The sequence below is a fragment of the Hemiscyllium ocellatum genome, chromosome 28, assembly GCF_020745735.1.
Source record: "Hemiscyllium ocellatum isolate sHemOce1 chromosome 28, sHemOce1.pat.X.cur, whole genome shotgun sequence".
NCBI classification, from domain to species: Eukaryota; Metazoa; Chordata; class Chondrichthyes; order Orectolobiformes; family Hemiscylliidae; genus Hemiscyllium; species Hemiscyllium ocellatum.
The window spans coordinates 1,008,134-1,027,739 of record NC_083428.1 but is presented as its reverse complement, the minus strand read 5'-3'; the positions used below and the strand labels follow the sequence as shown (position 1 = coordinate 1,027,739).

The 19,606-nt window shown below is 44.5% G+C and overlaps 1 protein-coding gene across 4 annotated transcripts in view; it reads right to left on the bottom strand.

Annotated features, from left to right (window-relative positions):
- upf1 (UPF1 RNA helicase and ATPase) overlaps positions 1-19,606 on the bottom strand; it is a 75,152-nt gene that overhangs the window by 2,886 nt on the left and 52,660 nt on the right. For 2 of the 4 annotated variants that reach the window (XM_060846489.1, XM_060846491.1), the window contains exons 12-23: positions 16,284-16,448; positions 12,983-13,097; positions 9,848-9,991; positions 6,261-6,474; positions 5,402-5,519; positions 4,891-5,047; positions 4,551-4,693; positions 3,666-3,840; positions 2,496-2,577; positions 1,965-2,129; positions 1,228-1,448; positions 397-516 (exon numbers count right to left, since the gene is read on the bottom strand). In XM_060846489.1, the coding sequence (XP_060702472.1) occupies positions 400-516; positions 1,228-1,448; positions 1,965-2,129; positions 2,496-2,577; positions 3,666-3,840; positions 4,551-4,693; positions 4,891-5,047; positions 5,402-5,519; positions 6,261-6,474; positions 9,848-9,991; positions 12,983-13,097; positions 16,284-16,448 (1,816 nt within the window). In that variant the 3' untranslated portion in view covers positions 397-399. The remainder of the gene's footprint in view (positions 1-396; positions 517-1,227; positions 1,449-1,964; positions 2,130-2,495; positions 2,578-3,665; positions 3,841-4,550; positions 4,694-4,890; positions 5,048-5,401; positions 5,520-6,260; positions 6,475-9,847; positions 9,992-12,982; positions 13,098-16,283; positions 16,449-19,606) is intronic. The other 2 variants (XM_060846490.1, XM_060846492.1) reach the window with 1 other exon arrangement.

Sequence of the window (19,606 nt, the reverse complement as noted above, 5' to 3'; positions counted from 1 at the left end):
CTGGACAAACAAGGGAGCATGTCAAAGATCCAACAAAGAAAAAAAACACTTAATTCCCGCTTTTACCCTTCTGAAAGTAGAAAAATTGCGGTAAAATGTTAATTACAAAAAAACAGGTAGAATTAACCAGATGACACCCCCTCCCCCAACCTGCTACCTTCACTACCCTCCTCTCCCTTAGCTCCCATGACTTCACGCCGCCTGTTCCGACCACCACCCTCTCCCTGTACTGCTCTGCTCCCAATCGCCCCACAACCCTCAAATTCCCAAACCCCTCACTTCTGAATTAGCCTGAGTCAGCCACAAATGAAACGTGTTTTGTGATGAATACCCCTCTACTCTTGATGTCTGTAGCCATATTAACTAATCTGGTGAATGAGTGAGAAACTTGCTCACATTCTAGTACTGTGACAGCCCAGTCACCCCATGTTGATATGCACGTTCGCCCTGGTAAGTGGAATCCTGCGACAAGGCCACGTCAATCTGCGACTTGAACTCATCGCCCAGGTAACTATCCTGAAATTAAAGAGAATACATTCCAAAATCCAAAAAATTGTCAAAGCAGATGATAGAATTTTCTATTTAAAATAATCAGGTTTTGTATAGCACCTTTAACAGATAAAGGGGTGGGAAAGAGAGGGGGTTCTGTAAGAGGGGAGTATTATAAAGGGAAGAAATGGATTGTTAATCCAGAGACCCAGTTCTGGGGATCTGGTTCAATTCTCACCATGGCAGATGGTGGAATTTGAAATCAGGAATGAGCCCACTGATGACCAGGAAGCCATCGCCGATTATTGGAAAAATGTATTTGGTTGACTAATGTCCTTCAGGGAAGGAAATGTACTATCCCCAACTGGTCTGGTCTACGTGACTCTGGACCCAGAGCAATGTGGTTTATTCTTAACAACCCTCTGAGTAATTGATACTGGCCTGGCCAGTGATGCCTACATCCCACAAATTAATGAATGTAGTAGTTTAAAAAAGGGTTTGAGGAACAGATGGGTGGAGGGAGAGGCACAGCTAGGTAACAGTACACTGGGGTGAAAGTAATCAGACTATGGCAGAGGGGGACAAATCAAACTTCAACTTTGGAATGAGGTTGCAGTTCTCAAAAAACTCAGCGCATGAGCAAAGCAAATAACTCCCGTTAACTCAACAGCACGTGATTCTTCTTATATAATTCCAGAAAAATGGACAGGTGCAAGAGTGAGCAGTACAACGATTTACCTGAGAGAGTTCTGGCTGAGAAAGGCCAGGCTGGCTCATTTGTGAAGGCTGGCTCATTGAGATGTAGCCCTGGGTCAGAGGCCCTTGAGAGAATGGCTGAGAGACCACATCCTGACTGGCTTGGCTGTTTGGCAGATTTGACTGGCTGTTCAGCTGGTTCCCCACGCCACGGTTCCGCTGGCGAGCCCCACGACCCACTTTTCCTTTTGCAATTCCACGACCTTGAAAAGAAGAAACTTGCTTTGAATCTGCCTGGCTCTGACCCAAATGCTCCTGCACCTGAAGCTTCGTAAAGAAACACCAGGATCTGTTGCTTTGGCAGCACTGCAGAACTTCACTGTACGAAATAACGACACTGAAGGTTCAGCATTCTGAATGTAAAACACATACAACTATGCACTGAACTGGGACAGGGGTACTTGTGGCACTTGTCAGCCAAGAAACTAACTACAGACACCAGCAGGCCAAGCAGTGAATGCTTCACGTTTCCCTTCCAAGGTGAATTAGGAAGAATGGATCATTAAAATTCATTACTTAATGTGACAGGAAGCACTGGACACTATCAATTCATAAAATTTGAAAATTAAACTCTTCAGGAGGTCTCTAACTTCATGACAGTCACTTCTGTATAAAATATCAATACCTTTACAATCTTGAGTGTCCATAATAGTTCCAGCATCCTGCCCTGGGACATCTCCCAAGCCTACATTCAGATATATCGATGTCTCAGTGCTCACCTGCTGCTGGTCCATTTGCTTGTCCAAAGTATCCAGGAGGCGGCATTGGGGGCATCATCAGATTAAAGGGAATGGGAATATTCATTGCAGCAACATGACTGGGGCTGGCTCCAATCATCCCAATCTGATCATGGGTTTGAAAGTACATGTTGGATGGACGACCTGCTGAAGAGGAAAATATCCAAGTATTAGGAGAAAAAAAGTGATTGAGGAGCCCAACTGTCACCAGGCACAACAATATACTGGGACATGGCGTAGACTGGTTTAACATGCTGGTTGTGCTGGTTTCATGTAGGGTTGGGGGTGCATTTGAGTTTGTTGCATTAAGTATTAATTCCATCATAGCTCCTTAATAATGTTCACAGCAGCAAGAGAAGAATTTCAATGATTATCTGTGGAACCAGATGACAACACAGCATTACGACTGATTTAAGACAATAAGCCTAATGAAATGTAGGGCACAAACTGATGGAACATTCTCTATTGGTTAAACTGTTTAAAATTTAAAACGGAGATCAAATACAATCTTACCCTGACCACTCCTGTCATATACAGAGCCTGGGATAATAGCTTCTCGAGCATCATACATTGCTGTCGTCATGAACCGGGCTCCCTACAACACAAGAATATTATACAGCTCAGTGCTATTGATAAAAAACAGTTTTGAATACTGAAACACCAGTCAATTAGTTGAAAGCCCAACAAATCTATTAAAAGCTGCAATGGAAACAGTGCAGTAGAATTAAGTAAAAGCATACTAAAATCTAGTTTAAGCATTGTAATTTTTGTAAAAACCCATCAGGTTCACTGGTATTCCCTAGAGAAAAAGAAAATCTGCTCTCTTACATTGTTTGGCCGACAGATGATTCCTTGCTAACACACTGCATCCCACGTAACAAAAGAAATTAATGCTATGCAAACACACTAGAACACAGCCCTTTCACACAGGAGTGGAGGTTAATGTAGCAAACTCAAGCTACCATTTAGCAGATAGGAAAGAGTACGCCAGTAGTAAGTGGCCAGCTTCCCACTGAGATCTCAGGCCAGGCATCAGAATACTTCACAAGATAATTTAGAATCACCCCTACTAAAAGGGCCACTTGTGAAAATGGCTGACCAATCCTCCACCTCTGCTTTTCTAACTTCAAGCCAAGAAAGGGAAGTATGTTAAACCATGTATTGCACCAGGAGTCTGGCATGAAACATTAAATGTATATTCTTTTTATTCATTTTTGGGACATGAGCGTCACTGGCTAAGCCAATTACTGCCCATCCCTAGTTCTTCTTTAGAAAGTGGCAGGTGAGCTACCTTCTTGAACTGCTGCAGTCCATGTGCTGTAGGTAGATCAGCAATGCCCTGAGAGAAATTCCAGGACTTTGACCCACCAACATTAAAAGGAATGGTGATATATTTCCAAGCCAGGATGGTGAGTGGCTAGGAGGCAACTTGCACAGGGTGGTGTTTCTATTGTAAACGTAGGGAGGAACCTCAGCCAAGCAAGCTGTACTGAAATAAGTTAATTACTTTTCACTGTCACATATTTGCATAAAGTAGGGGTATCCAGAACATTGCTGACCTGCATACAACAATCAAGCTAACTTTGGCTTCAATTACAGTTTCATCAACAGGGAACCAGATAACCTCCTATAAATCTATTCTGAGCAATCAGCAGTTAAACACAGGCTGGATAGTTTGCTCACCGGATTGATGGTGTTGACAAGTTTCCGTGGTTTGCTGAACTGCATTAGACTCTCGCGGAGATTATTCAGTGGTCCCTCCACCAGCACTTTCTGTTCTTTGTAATAATTCAGCAGGTGATTCCACAGTGGCTGTTTGGATAAAGCCTTTGGATTTCCCACAATAATCACACCATATCTGCAAAACAAAATTGATACATCAACTTCCAGCTTGAATCAAAAAGGAATATCCAATGACCTAACAGCCTAATTCAACAAATTCAAGCCAAATCATCCAAGCCTAACCATCCAATACAGTCCAGCAGACATGGGTGTGAAAATGTAGGAGACAAAAGTAGTCATACAAGGAACAGTAGCTTCAGTACACTTCCCCAAACGTGAACCTTGAAAATTCGAACTCCAGTTGTTTGCACTACTAATTAGTTCATAACTATACGTGCAAAAAATCAATTCATGTTTTCTAAACAGAGCAGAAGAGGCAGCTTGTTGGTGGTTATGCAGGGGTTTGATTGAAGGTAAAGAACAAAAAGGATAAGGAGCAGGGCAAAGAAACAGATATACAAAGTGATGAGCATCTTGACCTTTACAAATGATAGAACTGGCATAAATATTGTGCAGTGAAGCAAATCAGGAATAGCACCACCAGTAATAGTGAACATTTACAATCTGAAACCAGGCTACAAGCCACAGTCTTGCACAAACCTTACTCTCAAATAGTCATCTCAGAAGAGATTCACTCAGGATCAAGGACTAATATGCACCACCAGGGACTTGAGATACAGTAGGATAACATTTTGGGCCTGATCTTGCACCATCCTCCAACCTAACTCTTCACTTTGTCTGTACCATCTCCCTCCCTTATTACTCTTTTGTATCCCTCCTGCTCACCTCGCTCTTGTGAGGGCCACATTCAATCGCCGGGGATCATTGAGAAATCCAATGCCTTGATGCTCGTTGGCTCGGACACACGATAGGATGATGAAGTCCTTCTCTCGGCCTTGGAACGCATCAACACTGGCAATTTCTACCTCCTGAATCATGAGCACAAACAAGAACTTTACGTCATCCAACCAACTAATTGTCACACATTAGTCAATCTTCATTAGAAAACACCAAAATACAACAACTGCACTGCTGTAATTATTGTTACCGTCTCAGAAAAGCATAACCAGAGAAAACAAAGTCTCAACAGTTCACTTAGAAAGCATCAAGATATTTATAATGCTACCTGATAGAGTTTGGTGTGAAGGGAACCACTGAACTGCATGTACTGCACCAGGTAGGATCGCTGCCCCTCGTATGGTGTGATGATGCCGATTTGATCTGGCTTGGCACCTGCCTTCAGCAGTTTGGTGGTGATCTTCTCGACATTGGCTGCCTCAGTCCTGAAATTGGAGTAAGGTTCAATTTCACTTTAATAAACATTATAAAATCTGGTGATGTTAACAAACTGCTTCCCACAATAATCTCACCCAACTTTAGGTTAAAAAAATCTTACTACACACAAAATTGGCTGCTGCAATTTTGACAGTGATTCATAGATCGTGAAGTGAGACATTGAGAATGTGCACGATCTGAAAAATAAAAGATCCCTCACACCTCTCCCAAAAAGCCAAGGAATGACAACTTGCTTCATGATTGGAAAATTATCCTGAATAATGTTTGATTAAAAATATACATTATGTTTCTAAGTTGCTTCAGAGCTCGATAGGAGAAGGATCTGTTAACCACGTACATACCTATTGAGGTAGGAGGTCCCCGAGCTAGCAATTTCCTCCTGGCCCTGGGTTACATAGAAGAACATTGGCTTGTCTGGCTGTGGCCACTGGAAGTCAAAGCCTTTCTTGATGCGATCCGCTGTGAAATCAAAAAACCATCAGAAGAATAATGCTGGGTTCATCCACTTGCCTCATCCATACACTCCCCCAGCAAGCCTTTTACTTGCCGCTTGCACTGAGGATTGTTCTTCCAATCTTCTGTTAAATCTCCCATTGCAGCACTAAGGCATTTAACCACCCCCAAGTAAAATTATTTGCAATCCAGTTAGGTTGCTAAACTTGCTGACAGAATGAGGTGACAGGGATCAAGTTGCAGAACTACTAACTATATTGTTGATGAAGAACAAACTATTTTTGGAGCTTTAATCTAATTCACTAATGTAGAAAGATATGGTTGGGTTTACTTAGAAATAAAAATGATGTCAAATACTCTACATTCTAAGGATGTGCTGTGTCAACTTTTAGGTGATTTATTTTATTTTGGGAAACAGGGCTTCTGCTCTCAGCAGTTTCTCTACCACCAGTCACAATGACATTGGAATGGCATACTGAACCAACATTCCAGCAAGTGGGAAAAGAAAGCAGATCCACTATAATTACAACGCGGGAAGGGGACCCCAAAATCAAATTCCCAAAAACCATCAGCCTATTTAATATGACTGTAGGACACATTGGCTGATGCACAAGAGAAGCAACAGAATCTTAACAAATCTTAGATACACAGAAACTTAATTGCCTGAAGCACATAGGTTTAGAGACCTGTTTACAGAAGAGGAATTAAGCAGAAATTTGCAAATCATCCTACTTCTAATGTACGTACCTGCTGTGACACCATTTTGCAGTGAGCCCTCATAGAAGATGTTGGATGGAAAGGCACTGAGAGCTGGATGCATCCTGTATTGAACCTGCAGACGAATTGGTCGGATCCCGAGAACAACCAGACGCTCAAAAAGCGACTGAGACAGACCAGCTTTAGCAGCTTTCTTACACATAACCACCGGACCAAGCTGGCAATGGTCACCCACCAGGATCAGCTGCAAGAGAAAGACAGTACACGGCTCCAGTTCACTGTGATAATCAAACAGCTGCTAGCCTCGTTCTCATGTCGCAGTCAAAAGGAAAACTTTAAAATAATTCTGAATACAAACCATGAAGTTAGCTCCTCTCACATACAAATGGGATGAAACCCTCTCTCTCCTCCCTCACTGTAGGGTTCTCAATGAACATCACGTGGCATTGTCAAAATGTACAACCAACAAGTCCATCCCATTTTTTTTTAAATAAACAGCTTTAACCAGATTAACCCCAAACCAGTTTATATAGCAAATTGCAACGGATAAGTCCACACATCTTTCTGGGAATCACAGCCTTCAAGGACTTTAGTAAACCAGATGAGATTTTGACAATCGACAATGGGCTCATGGTCATCATTCAAAATACAGAGGAACCTCAATTATCCAAATACCAATTATCCAAAGGAGACCTCTAGGTCCTGATGGAAACATTACATCAAAGACGTGTTTCCAAACGTGATCGCGTCTTTTGTTGACAGTGATTAAACAGGCACCGACTCTAAATGACTGTCTGCCCACCCACCCTCTCTGTCCCCACATTTTCCCTGTAGTTCTACACAGGCGTATACCCTAAATCCCGTCCCTAGATAATCTGTCCAACATTGTCCTGTACAGGGCAAAGGTGGAATCTGTTAAAAAGTTGCAGTAAAAAGTTGTGCGTGCGGGGCTGTGGCTGTGTGTGTGTGTGTTACTTGGAGACTTGCCCCACAAAGGCAGCAGTCTTGTTGCGTGTGTCCAGTCCAGCTGCCCCGGAGGGGAGGCGGGAGTGGATGGGTTGGGGAGGGGGCGGTGTTGGACGGGGTTGGGGGTGGGGCATAGTGCTGCACAAGGTAGGAAGTGGTGGGGACGGTGTTGAGGGTGGGGGCTCACGCGCTGTGTGCTGCTGCAGTCTCCTGAACGGGGAGCAGACTTTAAAAACTCTGAGCCCCAGAGGAAAGGCATTTAATCAATTGACCGAATAGTTGATTATCCAAACAGTAAAGTGGCCTCCCATCACGTTCGGATAATCGAGGTTCCCCTGTATTTAGTAATTTCAAATTGCATCATTTGCCATGGTAGGATTTGAGTAAAAAATGAGGTCTGCAGATGCTGGAGATCACAGCTGCAAATGTGTTGCTGGTCAAAGCACAGCAGGTTAGGCAGCATCTCAGGAATAGAGAATTCGACGTTTCGAGCATAAGCCCTTCATCAGGAATAAGAGAGAGAGAGCCAAGCCGGCTGAGATAAAAGGTAGGGAGGAGGGACTAGGGGGAGGGGCGATGGAGGTGGGATAGGTGGAAGGAGGTCAAGGTGAGGGTGATAGGCCGGAGTGGGGTGGGGGCGGAGAGGTCAGGAAGAGGATTGCAAGTTAGGAGGGCGGTGCTGAGTTGAGGGAACCGACTGAGACAAGGTGGGGGGAGGGGAAATGAGGAAGCTGGAGAAATCTGAATTCATACCTTGTGGTTGGAGGGTTCCCAGGCGGAAGATGAGGCGCTCCTCCTCCAGCCGTCGTGTAGTTGTGTTCTGCCGGTGGAGGAGTCCAAGGACCTGCATGTCCTCGGTGGAGTGGGAGGGGGAGTTAAAGTGTTGAGCCACGGGGTGATTGGGTTGGTTGGTTCGGGCGGCCCAGAGGTGTTCTCTGAAGCGTTCCGCAAGTAAGCGGCCTGTCTCACCAATATAGAGGAGGCCACATCGGGTGCAGCGGATGCAATAGATGATGTGTGTGGAGGTACAGGTGAACTTGTGGCGGATATGGAAGGATCCCTTGGGGCCTTGGAGGGAAGTGAGTGTGGAGGTGTGGGCGCAAGTTTTACATTTCCTGCGGTTGCAGGGGAAGGTGCCGGGGGTGGAGGTTGGGTTGGTGGGGGGTGTGGATCTGACAAGGGAGTCACGAAGGGAGTGGTCCTTGCGGAACGCTGATAGGGGAGGGGAGGGAAATATATCCTTGGTGGTGGGGTCCGTTTGGAGGTGGCGGAAATGGCGGCGGATAATACGTTGTATGCGCAGGGTGGTGGGGTGGTAGGTGAGAACCAGTGGGGTTCTGTCTTGGTGGCGGTTGGAGGAGCGGGGCTCAAGGGCGGAGGAGCGGGAAGTGGAGGAGATGCGGTGGAGGGCATCGTCGATCACGTCTGGGGGGAATCTGCGGTCAGACGTGATCGACGATGCCCTCCACCGCATCTCCTCCACTTCCCGCTCCTCCGCCCTTGAGCCCCGCTCCTCCAACCGCCACCAAGACAGAACCCCACTGGTTCTCACCTACCACCCCACCAACCTGCGCATACAACGTATTATCCGCCGCCATTTCCGCCACCTCCAAACGGACCCCACCACCAAGGATATATTTCCCTCCCCTCCCCTATCAGCGTTCCGCAAGGACCACTCCCTTCGTGACTCCCTTGTCAGATCCACACCCCCCACCAACCCAACCTCCACCCCCGGCACCTTCCCCTGCAACCGCAGGAAATGTAAAACTTACGCCCACACCTCCACACTCACTTCCCTCCAAGGCCCCAAGGGATCCTTCCATATCCGCCACAAGTTCACCTGTACCTCCACACACATCATCTATTGCATCCGCTGCACCCGATGTGGCCTCCTCTATATTGGTGAGACAGGCCGCTTACTTGCGGAACGCTTCAGAGAACACCTCTGGGCCGCCCGAACCAACCAACCCAATCACCCCGTGGCTCAACACTTTAACTCCCCCTCCCACTCCACCGAGGACATGCAGGTCCTTGGACTCCTCCACCGGCAGAACACAACTACACGACGGCTGGAGGAGGAGCGCCTCATCTTCCGCCTGGGAACCCTCCAACCACAAGGTATGAATTCAGATTTCTCCAGCTTCCTCATTTCCCCTCCCCCCACCTTGTCTCAGTCGGTTCCCTCAACTCAGCACCGCCCTCCTAACTTGCAATCCTCTTCCTGACCTCTCCGCCCCCACCCCACTCCGGCCTATCACCCTCACCTTGACCTCCTTCCACCTATCCCACCTCCATCGCCCCTCCCCCTAGTCCCTCCTCCCTACCTTTTATCTCAGCCGGCTTGGCTCTCTCTCTCTTATTCCTGATGAAGGGCTTATGCTCGAAACGTCGAATTCTCTATTCCTGACATGGTAGGATTTGAACCATGGCCCAGGGAACATTACCAGAGTCTCTGGATTAATAGTCCAGCAACAATACCATGAGGCTATCATGGCCCTGTGCCAACTGTCAATTAATCAGAATTTCAGATCTCTGTACATTAGATCCACAAAATAAAAACAGCCCTTGTCTTCAGAATATAAAGCCCAGTACATTACTTGCAACAGCCTTAGCCCCAGCACCTGGAATGTGCGCAACTGCACCGGACATACCTGCTTTGCTCCCAGCACTACAGGGACCATACATTCAGGCTCTGTGGCCTGTGTGCTCTCATCAATGAGAATGGAACGGAACTGCATCTTAGCCAGGCGTGGGTCACCAGCTCCAACGCAGGTACAGCAAATAACATCAGCATTCTGAAAAAGATAGACAAGATCTCCGTCAAAACTCAAAAAGAAACCTTTCAGACATAACTGCAGCAATATTCAACCTCATCGAAAATACCCTCCCATTACGAAAGATGGAGAACCAACCCTGATTCAAAAGGAAGGAGGAGAGTATGCCAGCAAAAGTACTAGATATGCCTAAACAGAAAGCAACAATCTGATAAAGCTACCATGGACTACCTGGGTGGCAAACAGCAGAACAGCAAGTGACTGACAGAGCCAAGTGATCCCACAATCAACACATCATTTCAAATATTTGCAGTCCTCCAACATGGACAACTAAACTAACAGAAGGTGGAGCTCCCAAAATAATCTCCATCCTCAGCAATGGGGAGTACAGCACATCAGTGCAATAGGCAAGACTAAAGCATTTGTTTCAGTCTACAGCCACAGCGTTGAATGATTGATTACTTGCTGCCTCCTCCCATGGGGTCCACAATATCACAGAAGCTAATCTTCAACCAAATCGATTCATTTCAGGTGATACTGAGAAATATCCAAAGGAACCAGATACTACGGAGCCGATGGGCTCTGATAACATTCTGACAATAGTACTCTAGATTCGTGCTCTAGAACCAGCTGTGTACCCAGCCAAGCTGCTGTAGCACAGTTACAACACTGGCATCTAACCAGCGATGTGCAAAATTGCACAAGGTTGTCAAGTCTACACAAAAAAAAGGACAAATCCAACCTGGTCACCAGCTATCGTGATGAAAAGTGTCACTAATACTATCAATCATGAATAATCTATTCAGTGCTACTCCATTTGGGTTCCACCAGTTCACTCAGCACTCTCCACAGATTTGGTCTGAATACAGGCAACGCTGAATTCCAGAGCGGAGGTGATAGGGATTGCTCCAAACAGCAAGGCAGCATCTGAACACGTGTGGCATCAAGATGCACACAGCAAAATTCAAATCAACGGGAATTAGAGGAAATTTCTCGACTTGTTGAAGTCATACCTAGCATTAAAGGAAGATGGTTGTGTTGATTGGAGGTCAGTCATCTCAACTCCAGGACACTATCCTGAGGAACTCCAGCAGCAGTGTCCTTGACCCAACCATCTTCAGCTGCTCTATCAATGACCTTCCTCCATTATAAGATCAGAAGTGAGGATGCTCACCAATGATTGTTCAATGTTTAGCAAAATTCACCACTTCTCAGATGTTGTGCAGTCCATGTCCAAATGCAACAAGATCCAAGCTGACAAATAGCATGCCTGCCACACAAGTAATAGGCAATGACCATCTCCAACAAGAGAGAGTCTCATCATTGGCCCATGACACTCAGTGGTTTTACTAGCACTAATCCCCCACTTTGTGTGAATCCAAGGAAAGTGATGGAACCAGATGGAGTACCAGGCTGTGCACTCAAAGCATACGCAAGTCAACTGGCAGAGGTCTTCTTGGATATCTCCAACCTATCCCTGCAGCATGCCACTCTCTGTCCCTGCCTGTTTCAAGAGGGCCAACATTATCCCTGTGCCTAAGAAAGCTCATGCAGCATGTCTCAATGACTGCCGCCCAGTGGCCCTAACTTTGGTGGTCAGGAAGTGCATGAAATACTTTGAAAGGCTGGTCACGGCATTAATCAACTCCAGCCTCCCCACTACTCTTGACCCACTCCAATTTGCCTATTGGACTAACAGATCCACATCAGATGCCATATCACTTGCCCTTCACTCCTCCCTAGAATACCTTGACACCAAAGAACAGCTATGTAAGAAGCCTACTCACTGACTACAGTTCAGCCTTCAACACTATTATCCCTTGGACTAAGCCCCAATCTAACTGCAGTGAAGATTGGGGACAATACTTCATCCTCACTAACACAACACTGGAGCTCCCCAGGGGTGCATATTCAGCCCCCTACTGTACTCACCATATACCCATGACTGCGTCACCAAATACAAGACTAATGCCATTTACAAATTCACTGATGACACCGTCATAGTTGGTTGAATCGGGCGGTGGAAGACCTGGTAAAATGGTACACTGAGAACAACCTAGCTCTCAATACCAGCAAAACCAAGGAACTCATTATTGACTTTCGGCAGGATGTTACTCATGACTCAAAGCCTATCCATCATCTGCTGGGCACAAGTCAGGAATGTGGTAGAATACTCTCCAATTGCCTGGATCAGTGTGGCCCCATCAATACTTGAAAATCTCAACAGCACCCAGGACAAACAGCCTGCTTAACTGGTAACCCACATACCACCTTCAACATTCACTCCTTTCACAATCTGTCATGCTGCCTCGACACTGCCATCCAAACGTGTAACCTCTGAAGCACATATGAAACTCACCCCCTGCAAGACTCCTCCAAGTCACTCAGGGAAATGTGGCCAATTCTCCAGACTGCATTGCCACCTATTTGAATTAATGCATTGGCCAAACTATATAACAATGGACAAATGTAACATACCTTTCTACTCCCGTTAATGATGGCCCTCAACAAAGCTGGTAATTACAACACAGCTAGAACCAGTCTCTCACACTCATCCTTGTCCTCTGCTGGGAGCAGCTTGGAAATAAATCACCATTCCTTCACTGTCACTGGGTAACGATTCTGGAACTGGAATCCTAACAGCAGTTTGGGACAACCTACACCCAAAGGGCTGCAGCTATTCAAAAAGGCAGTGCATTACCACCTTCCCCAAGGGAAATTTGGAATGGATTCAAAAATGCTGCTGACTCCCACAGCCTTGAATATTTCTCCAATCTATCAGAGGACAGAGACCCTCTCTTCCAAACACTCAAAGCAGCTTTTCCTGGTCCAACTCTTGAAACTCTACTTCTCAGCCACTCTTCCTGGGACGACAGATGGTTGACAAAACCCTCCTCTAAGCCTTGGCACTGCCAATAGAAGCTTTATGCTGAAACCCAGCACTTACACTCTGGGAGTTATGTAGCACATGATTTACAAAATGGGAAATCAGGATTGTGACAGATTTCTTACCATCAGCAGTTCCCGCTCAGCTGTCCTTTTGAGTGCACGGTAGCGCTTCTCATCTGCAGATGACAACTCGCCAGTCTCATCCTTTAACTGCTGCAATTTTTGCAATTCAGGCATACTGTCAAGCAGAGCAAAGATGTTATATAAGACACATAAATCAGGGAAATCTGGCCAAGACTCCTGACTGCATTGTTGCCTATTTGAATTCATGCATTGGCCACACTTTATAGCAATGGACAAATGTAACATATCTTGCTACTGCAGTGACTGACGGCCCTCAACAAAGCTGGTAATTACAACACAGCTGGAACTAGTCTCACACACTGATCCTTGTTCTCTGTTGGGAGCAGCTTCCAAAATATGTGGATTAAGATCACCTGGATGAGGCAAAACCCATACTGAGAAACAGCCTGGTATTCTAAGAGAGAGACCTGCTCTTTTAGCCTGCATTGCTTGTGAAACATAAAATAATTACTGAGTTTAGAGAGCAAGAGGCTAAGGCAAAAGGCCAGGAATGACTGCTCAAATTCAGAATTAAGCAAGTGTTAAAAATAAGACAAAGCTGTCATTCCTGATTACTATCCATATATGAGGATAGCAAATGTGGTTCCCTTGTTCAAGAAGGGGAGTAGGGATAACCTCAGTAACTATAGGTCGGTGAGTCTTACCTCTGTTGTGGGCAAAGTCTGAGAGAGAATTGTAAGGGATATAATTTATGAACATCTGGATACGAATAATGTGATCAAGGACAGTCAGCATGGTTTTGTGAAGGGCCGGTCGTGCCTCACAAACCTTATTGAATTCTTTGAGAAGGTGACTAAGGAGGTGGACGAGGGTAAAGCAGTAGATGTGGTGTATATGGATTTTAGTAAGGCGTTTGATAAGTTTCCCCATGGTAGGCTATGCAAAAAATACAGAGGTATGGCATTGAGGGGGAGTTGGAGGTTTGGATTAGGAATTGGCTGGCTGGAAGACGACAGAGGGTAGTAGTTGATGGTAAAGATTCATCTTGGAGTGCAGTTACCAGCGGTGTTCCGCAAAGATGTGTTTTGGGACCATTGCTGTTTGTCGTTTTCATAAATGACCTGGAAGAGGGGCTAGAAGATTGGGTGAGCAAGTTTGCGGATGATACGAAAGTCGGTGGAGTTGTTGACAGTGAGGAAGGATGTGGCAGGTTACAGTGGGATATAGATAAGCTGCAGAGCTGGGCAGAAAGGTAGCAAATGGAGTTCAATGTCGCTAAGTGTGAAGTCATTCACTTTGGTAAGAGTAACAAGAAGATGGAGTACTGGGCTAATGGTTGGATACTTGGTAGTGTGAATGAGCAGAGGGATCTTGGTGTCCATGTACACAGATCTCTGAAAGTTGCCACCCAGGTAAATAGTGCTGTGAAGGAGGCATATGGCGTACTGGCTTTTATTGGTAGAGGAATGGAGTTCCGGAGTCCTGAGGTCATGTTGCAGTTGTATAAGACTCTGGTGCGGCCTTTTCTGGAGTATTGTGTGCAGTTTTGGTCGCCATACTATAGGAAGGATGTGGAGGCACTGTAACGGGTGCAGAGGAGGTTTACCAGGATGTTGCCTGGTATGGTCAGAAAATCGTATGAGGAAAGGCTGAGGCACTTGGGGCTGTTTTCATTGGATAAAAGAAGGTTTAGGGGTGACTTGATAGAGGTGTACAAGATGATTAGGGATTTAGATAGGGTTGACCATGAGAACCTTTTTCCACGTATGGAGTCAGCTATTACGAGGGGGCATAGCTTTAAATTAAGGGGTGGTAGGTATAGGACAGATGTTAGGGGTAGATTCTTTACTCAGCGAGTCGTGAGTTCATGGAATGCCCTGCCAGTAGCAGTGGTGGACTCTCCCTCTTTATGGGCATTTAAACGGGCATTGGATAGGCATATGGAGGAAAGTGGGCTAGTGTAGGTTAGGTGGGCTTGGATCGATGCAACATCGAGGGCCGAAGGGCCTGTACTGCGCTGTATTTTTCTATGTTCTATTTTGGGAGAGGGAAGGGATGAGCTATGATGCTTTATATGGTCAAGTACACCAGGCTAAATTAGATTAGATTACTTACAGTGTGGAAACAGGCCCTTTGGCCCAACAAATCCACACTGACCCGCCCAAGTGCAAACCACCCATACTCCTACATTTACCCCTTACCTAACACTACGGGCAATTTAGCATGGCCAATTCACCTGACCCGCACATCTTTGGACTGTGGGAGGAAACCGGAGCACCCAGAGGAAACCCACGCAGACACGGGGAGAACGTGCAAACTCCACAGAGTCAATCGCCTGATGCGGGAATTGAACCCGGGTCTCTGGTGCTGAGACAGCAGTGCTAACCACTGTGCCACCCGTTAAATGAATGGCTTCAGTGCCTGTGTGGAGTCGTGTCCCTCACAGATACCTGGTAGAGTGTTCAACATTGCAGAATGTAGTCATAAATCAACCAATTACAACTCCGTTAGTTACAAGCTATTCCAGGCTTCTATATGATCTTGGACTTAGAGAGTGCTATCATAGGCTTGGATTTTATGCAGATTCTTACATTCTCATTATGACAAATAAGTCCACTGCTCAGTGCTAAAATAATTAACATATAACCCACACATGTTATTAATTGGTGAAAGAATGTAATTAGGGCCAATCCATCACAAACAGAACTTGATGATCTACGATATGAACATAGAATCACTACAGTAGGGAAGCAGGCCACTCTGCCCAGAGTCCACAACAACACCCCAATCGCCTACCTAATAACCGTGCATTTCCCATGAACAGTCAACCTAGCTTGAACAATTTAGTAAGGCCAATCTATCTAACCTGCATAGCTTTGAACTGTGGGAGGAAACGGCAGTACCCGAAGGAAACCCATGCAGACTCTGGGAGAATGTGCAAACTCCATAGAAAGATGCCAGAGTCTGGAATCAAACCTGGGCCCCTGGTACTGTGAGGCAGCAGTGTTAACCACTGAGCCACCATGCCACCCTAAATAAGTGAGTGGCAGACTCTACAGGCCACAGAGTAAAGCAATTGCGGAATGCTGCATATAAGAGAAGCTCTTCATAGCCCTTCGCAACAAAGACCACCAAAGAAAATTAACTGATGTTTTAATGTGGTACTTTTGAAGCACTCTGGGAAAGAGGTCATGAAAGGTCGAATCTTGAAACAAATAATTATTGCCTGCTTACAGCACCCTCACGTAAGACCACATTTTAGTTCAAAGGTAACATAGGATTATCTATAAATGCTAGCTTTTGGGCTGAGAAGGGCTACCAACAAATAGTTGCTTCTTACCTATCCATGTTACGGATTTGATTATGCAGAGCCAGGAAAGAGACTGGTGAATCAATGGCCTCACGACTCTTGGCACAGAGACGTACCACCTTCAGACCTGTATGATGAATCTTCTCAGTCAACTGGTCCACTGCAATGTTACTCGGAGCACATACCAGGACAGGACTAGAATTAAAAAGGAAAGCACATTAGAACCCCACAACACAGCAATAATTCATTTTAAATGTATTTTGAATTTCAGCCTAGAATGACTTCATACAATGAAGATATCCCACACAGACAGATATAATGCAGGAACATAACAAATTCTATAAACAACAACTTCTTAGTTTCAAGAAGCTCAACTCCTGCTTAACCAATATGAACCCAGCCCAAGAAATCTCTAAACATATGAGAAAGTCAGTTAGTCAACTGAATAAACCAAGTTTGTAAAATATATTAATTAAAATTTTTATATCACCCAAGCACTTTGAGAGTTATTCTCTAATGTTGTGACACTGGCAGGATGTTATAAAAACACCGATAGTAGGAAAATACGCACATGAACTCAGGACGTTAAACTTCACACAGAGGTTTATGATCAGAAGCAGGAACTGGTTCAAGTATGAAGATATGAATACAGGACATTAACCGTTGGAAAATTAGTCAACTCAATTTACACTTCTTACACAATCCTGCCTTTCACTGCTCCACGACTTTCAGCTGCTGAGTGGCCAACCTTTGGAATTTCCTCATTATATATCACCACCTCTTTTTATGACGCTTCTTCAAACCTCTCTCTTTGACCAAGGTTTTGGTCACTTGTCTGACTATTTCATTGTGTGGTTGAGTATCAATAAATTATGGGATTCTTCAGTGAGACGATTAATATTGACCCACATAAAGTGAGTGTCAGGTGGCTGTGTTACTTGCCTACTGGGGACATTAGGGAGGTCTGCTCAGGGCTGGGAGGAACCAGCTGTCATGGAGCATGCAGGTATGAATAACAGGCAAGAAAAGTGGGGTGGTGCTGAATAGCCAGTATAAAGAGCTGGTGTTAAATTATACAGAACCTCAAGTCAAAACCTATGGATTATTACTTGAGTCACGTGCAAATGGTATAGGGTACATAGGAGAGATTAATGCATGGTTCAAAGAATGGCATGGGAGAAATGGATTTCAGTTTCTGGAGCTTTAGCAGCTGTTTAGGGCAGTGTGGAATGTGAAACAATGGGATAATTGCCCCCAGCACAGTCCAAGTGGGTGTGTTCTTGCTAACTGCATAACAAGTACAAGGGACTTTAAATTGAATAGTGGGGACGAGAGATCAAATTCAGGATCAAATCAAAAGATTAGCGTTTAGGCAAAATATTAATATGGGAACTATAAACAGACCTTGACAGGAAGGGATGGAATGCACGAATCTAGGAGTCAACCAGCAGACGAAATCAGAATTTATTTTTTAAAAATTGAAGATAAAACTAAAGGTTCTGTATCTTTCTGTAAAGGTTCTGCACGTGGGGGTGAAAACAAAATGAATGAACTGAGTGTAAATATAAACATGTATGATCTGGTGGCCATTACAGAGACATGGCTGCAGGATGTCACAGATACCACGAGTGTTGAACAGTACAGGGCATTTAAACACTACAGGAAAGTAGGAGAAGGTGGAGGCTGCGTTAATGACAATATTATCACAACAGAACAGCGACTCAAGTTCAGAGAATTAAGGTGAGCAAATAGTTGGGTATAAATTATAAAGGCAAGAAGTCATTTGAGTGTGTGGTGTACAGGTCACAATAGAATAGACCATAAAGGAATAAATGAGAGTTTGTCAGAAAGGCAAAGAATAATCATGAGATATTTTCATCTACATATTAATCAGAAAAGACAAGACAGGTAAAGGTGCCAAGATGTAGAGTTCATGCGCTGCTTTCGGGGGGTTTCTGAGAAAAGTACATGTTAGAGCTGACCAGTCAGCAGCATACCCTGGACCTGCTATTGTGCAATTAGACAGGATTAACGAATGGTCTCGTAGTGAAGGCTTCCTTAGAAACCAGCAACCAGAAGATGATTGAATTTTACCTTCAGCTGGAGGGAGGAGGGATTATCTTTCTACATTATGACCTTTGAGGTTCTGTTTAATTTGACATCTAGCTCCTCACACTGGCTATACAGAACCTCCTCCTTTGTGAGAGCATGAAAGCAACATGGTTAAAGTGAACTGGCAAACAAGGATAAGGACAGGTGAATAGGGATGTAGTGGCAGACAGTTATGGGGTTATTTCAGATTATACAGCATGCATTCCAACAAAGAACCAATCCACTATCTATGGTTAACTAGAAATGTCAAAGATAGTAATAAACTTAAAGTGCTTGAACACAAACACCAACAAGTTCAAGAACAGCTTCTTCCTTAGCCTTAATAGACAGCCAAATGGACTTCTCTAACTTGAAATAATGTTGATCTTGCTTTGTGCAGCCATAATCCTGTATACCTCACTCTAAGGTCCTCACCCTGTATACCTCACTCATGATTGCTATGTCCTTTTTATGAACTGCCTATACTGCTCGCAAAACAAAACTTTTCACTGTACTCAGGTACATGTGATAACAATAAATCAAATCAAAAAAATCTTAACCATGCAAGTTAGAAGATTAGGGTTTTAAAATGTTTAAATTTCTGGACAGAGTACAAGAGTTTCTACAATTATTCTGAATTACTTAAAGGTGATTCAACAAATGATATAAAAATGAGGGTTGGTTCAAGAATTCAGGCTGAAGAATTAACAACAGAAAATAATGAAATAGCAGGCGAATTGAACAGGTATTTTGCATTGATCTTCATGACAAAACATACAAGTAACATCGATAAATCAAGAAATGGAAGGCAGGGAGAAACTGAAGGGGGAAAAACAAAATCACAATGACTATGGGCTGACAAGAACCAGGTTCCTGATGGACTTCATTCTACAGTCTTAAAAGAAATGGCTAGTAAGATAGTTGATGCATTGGTTTTAATTTTTCCAAAGTTCCATGGATTCAGGGAGAATCCCATTAGATTGGGAGAAAGCCAATGCGACTCCTTTATTCATAAAGAGAGGGAAACAAAAAGCAAGAAACTACAGCTTGACACCTACATCAGCGATAACGTTTGAAGCTATTATTAAATGAATTACAGCAGAGTACCTGGATAAGTTTAAGGTAATCAGACAGAATAAGCATAGTTTGATGTTCTACCATTCTATTGGAGTTCTTTGCAGTATTATGTACTGTGGCTAATGGTGGGTTTATTGCACTTAGACCATCATAAAGCATTTGTTAATGGTCCACATCAAAGGCTC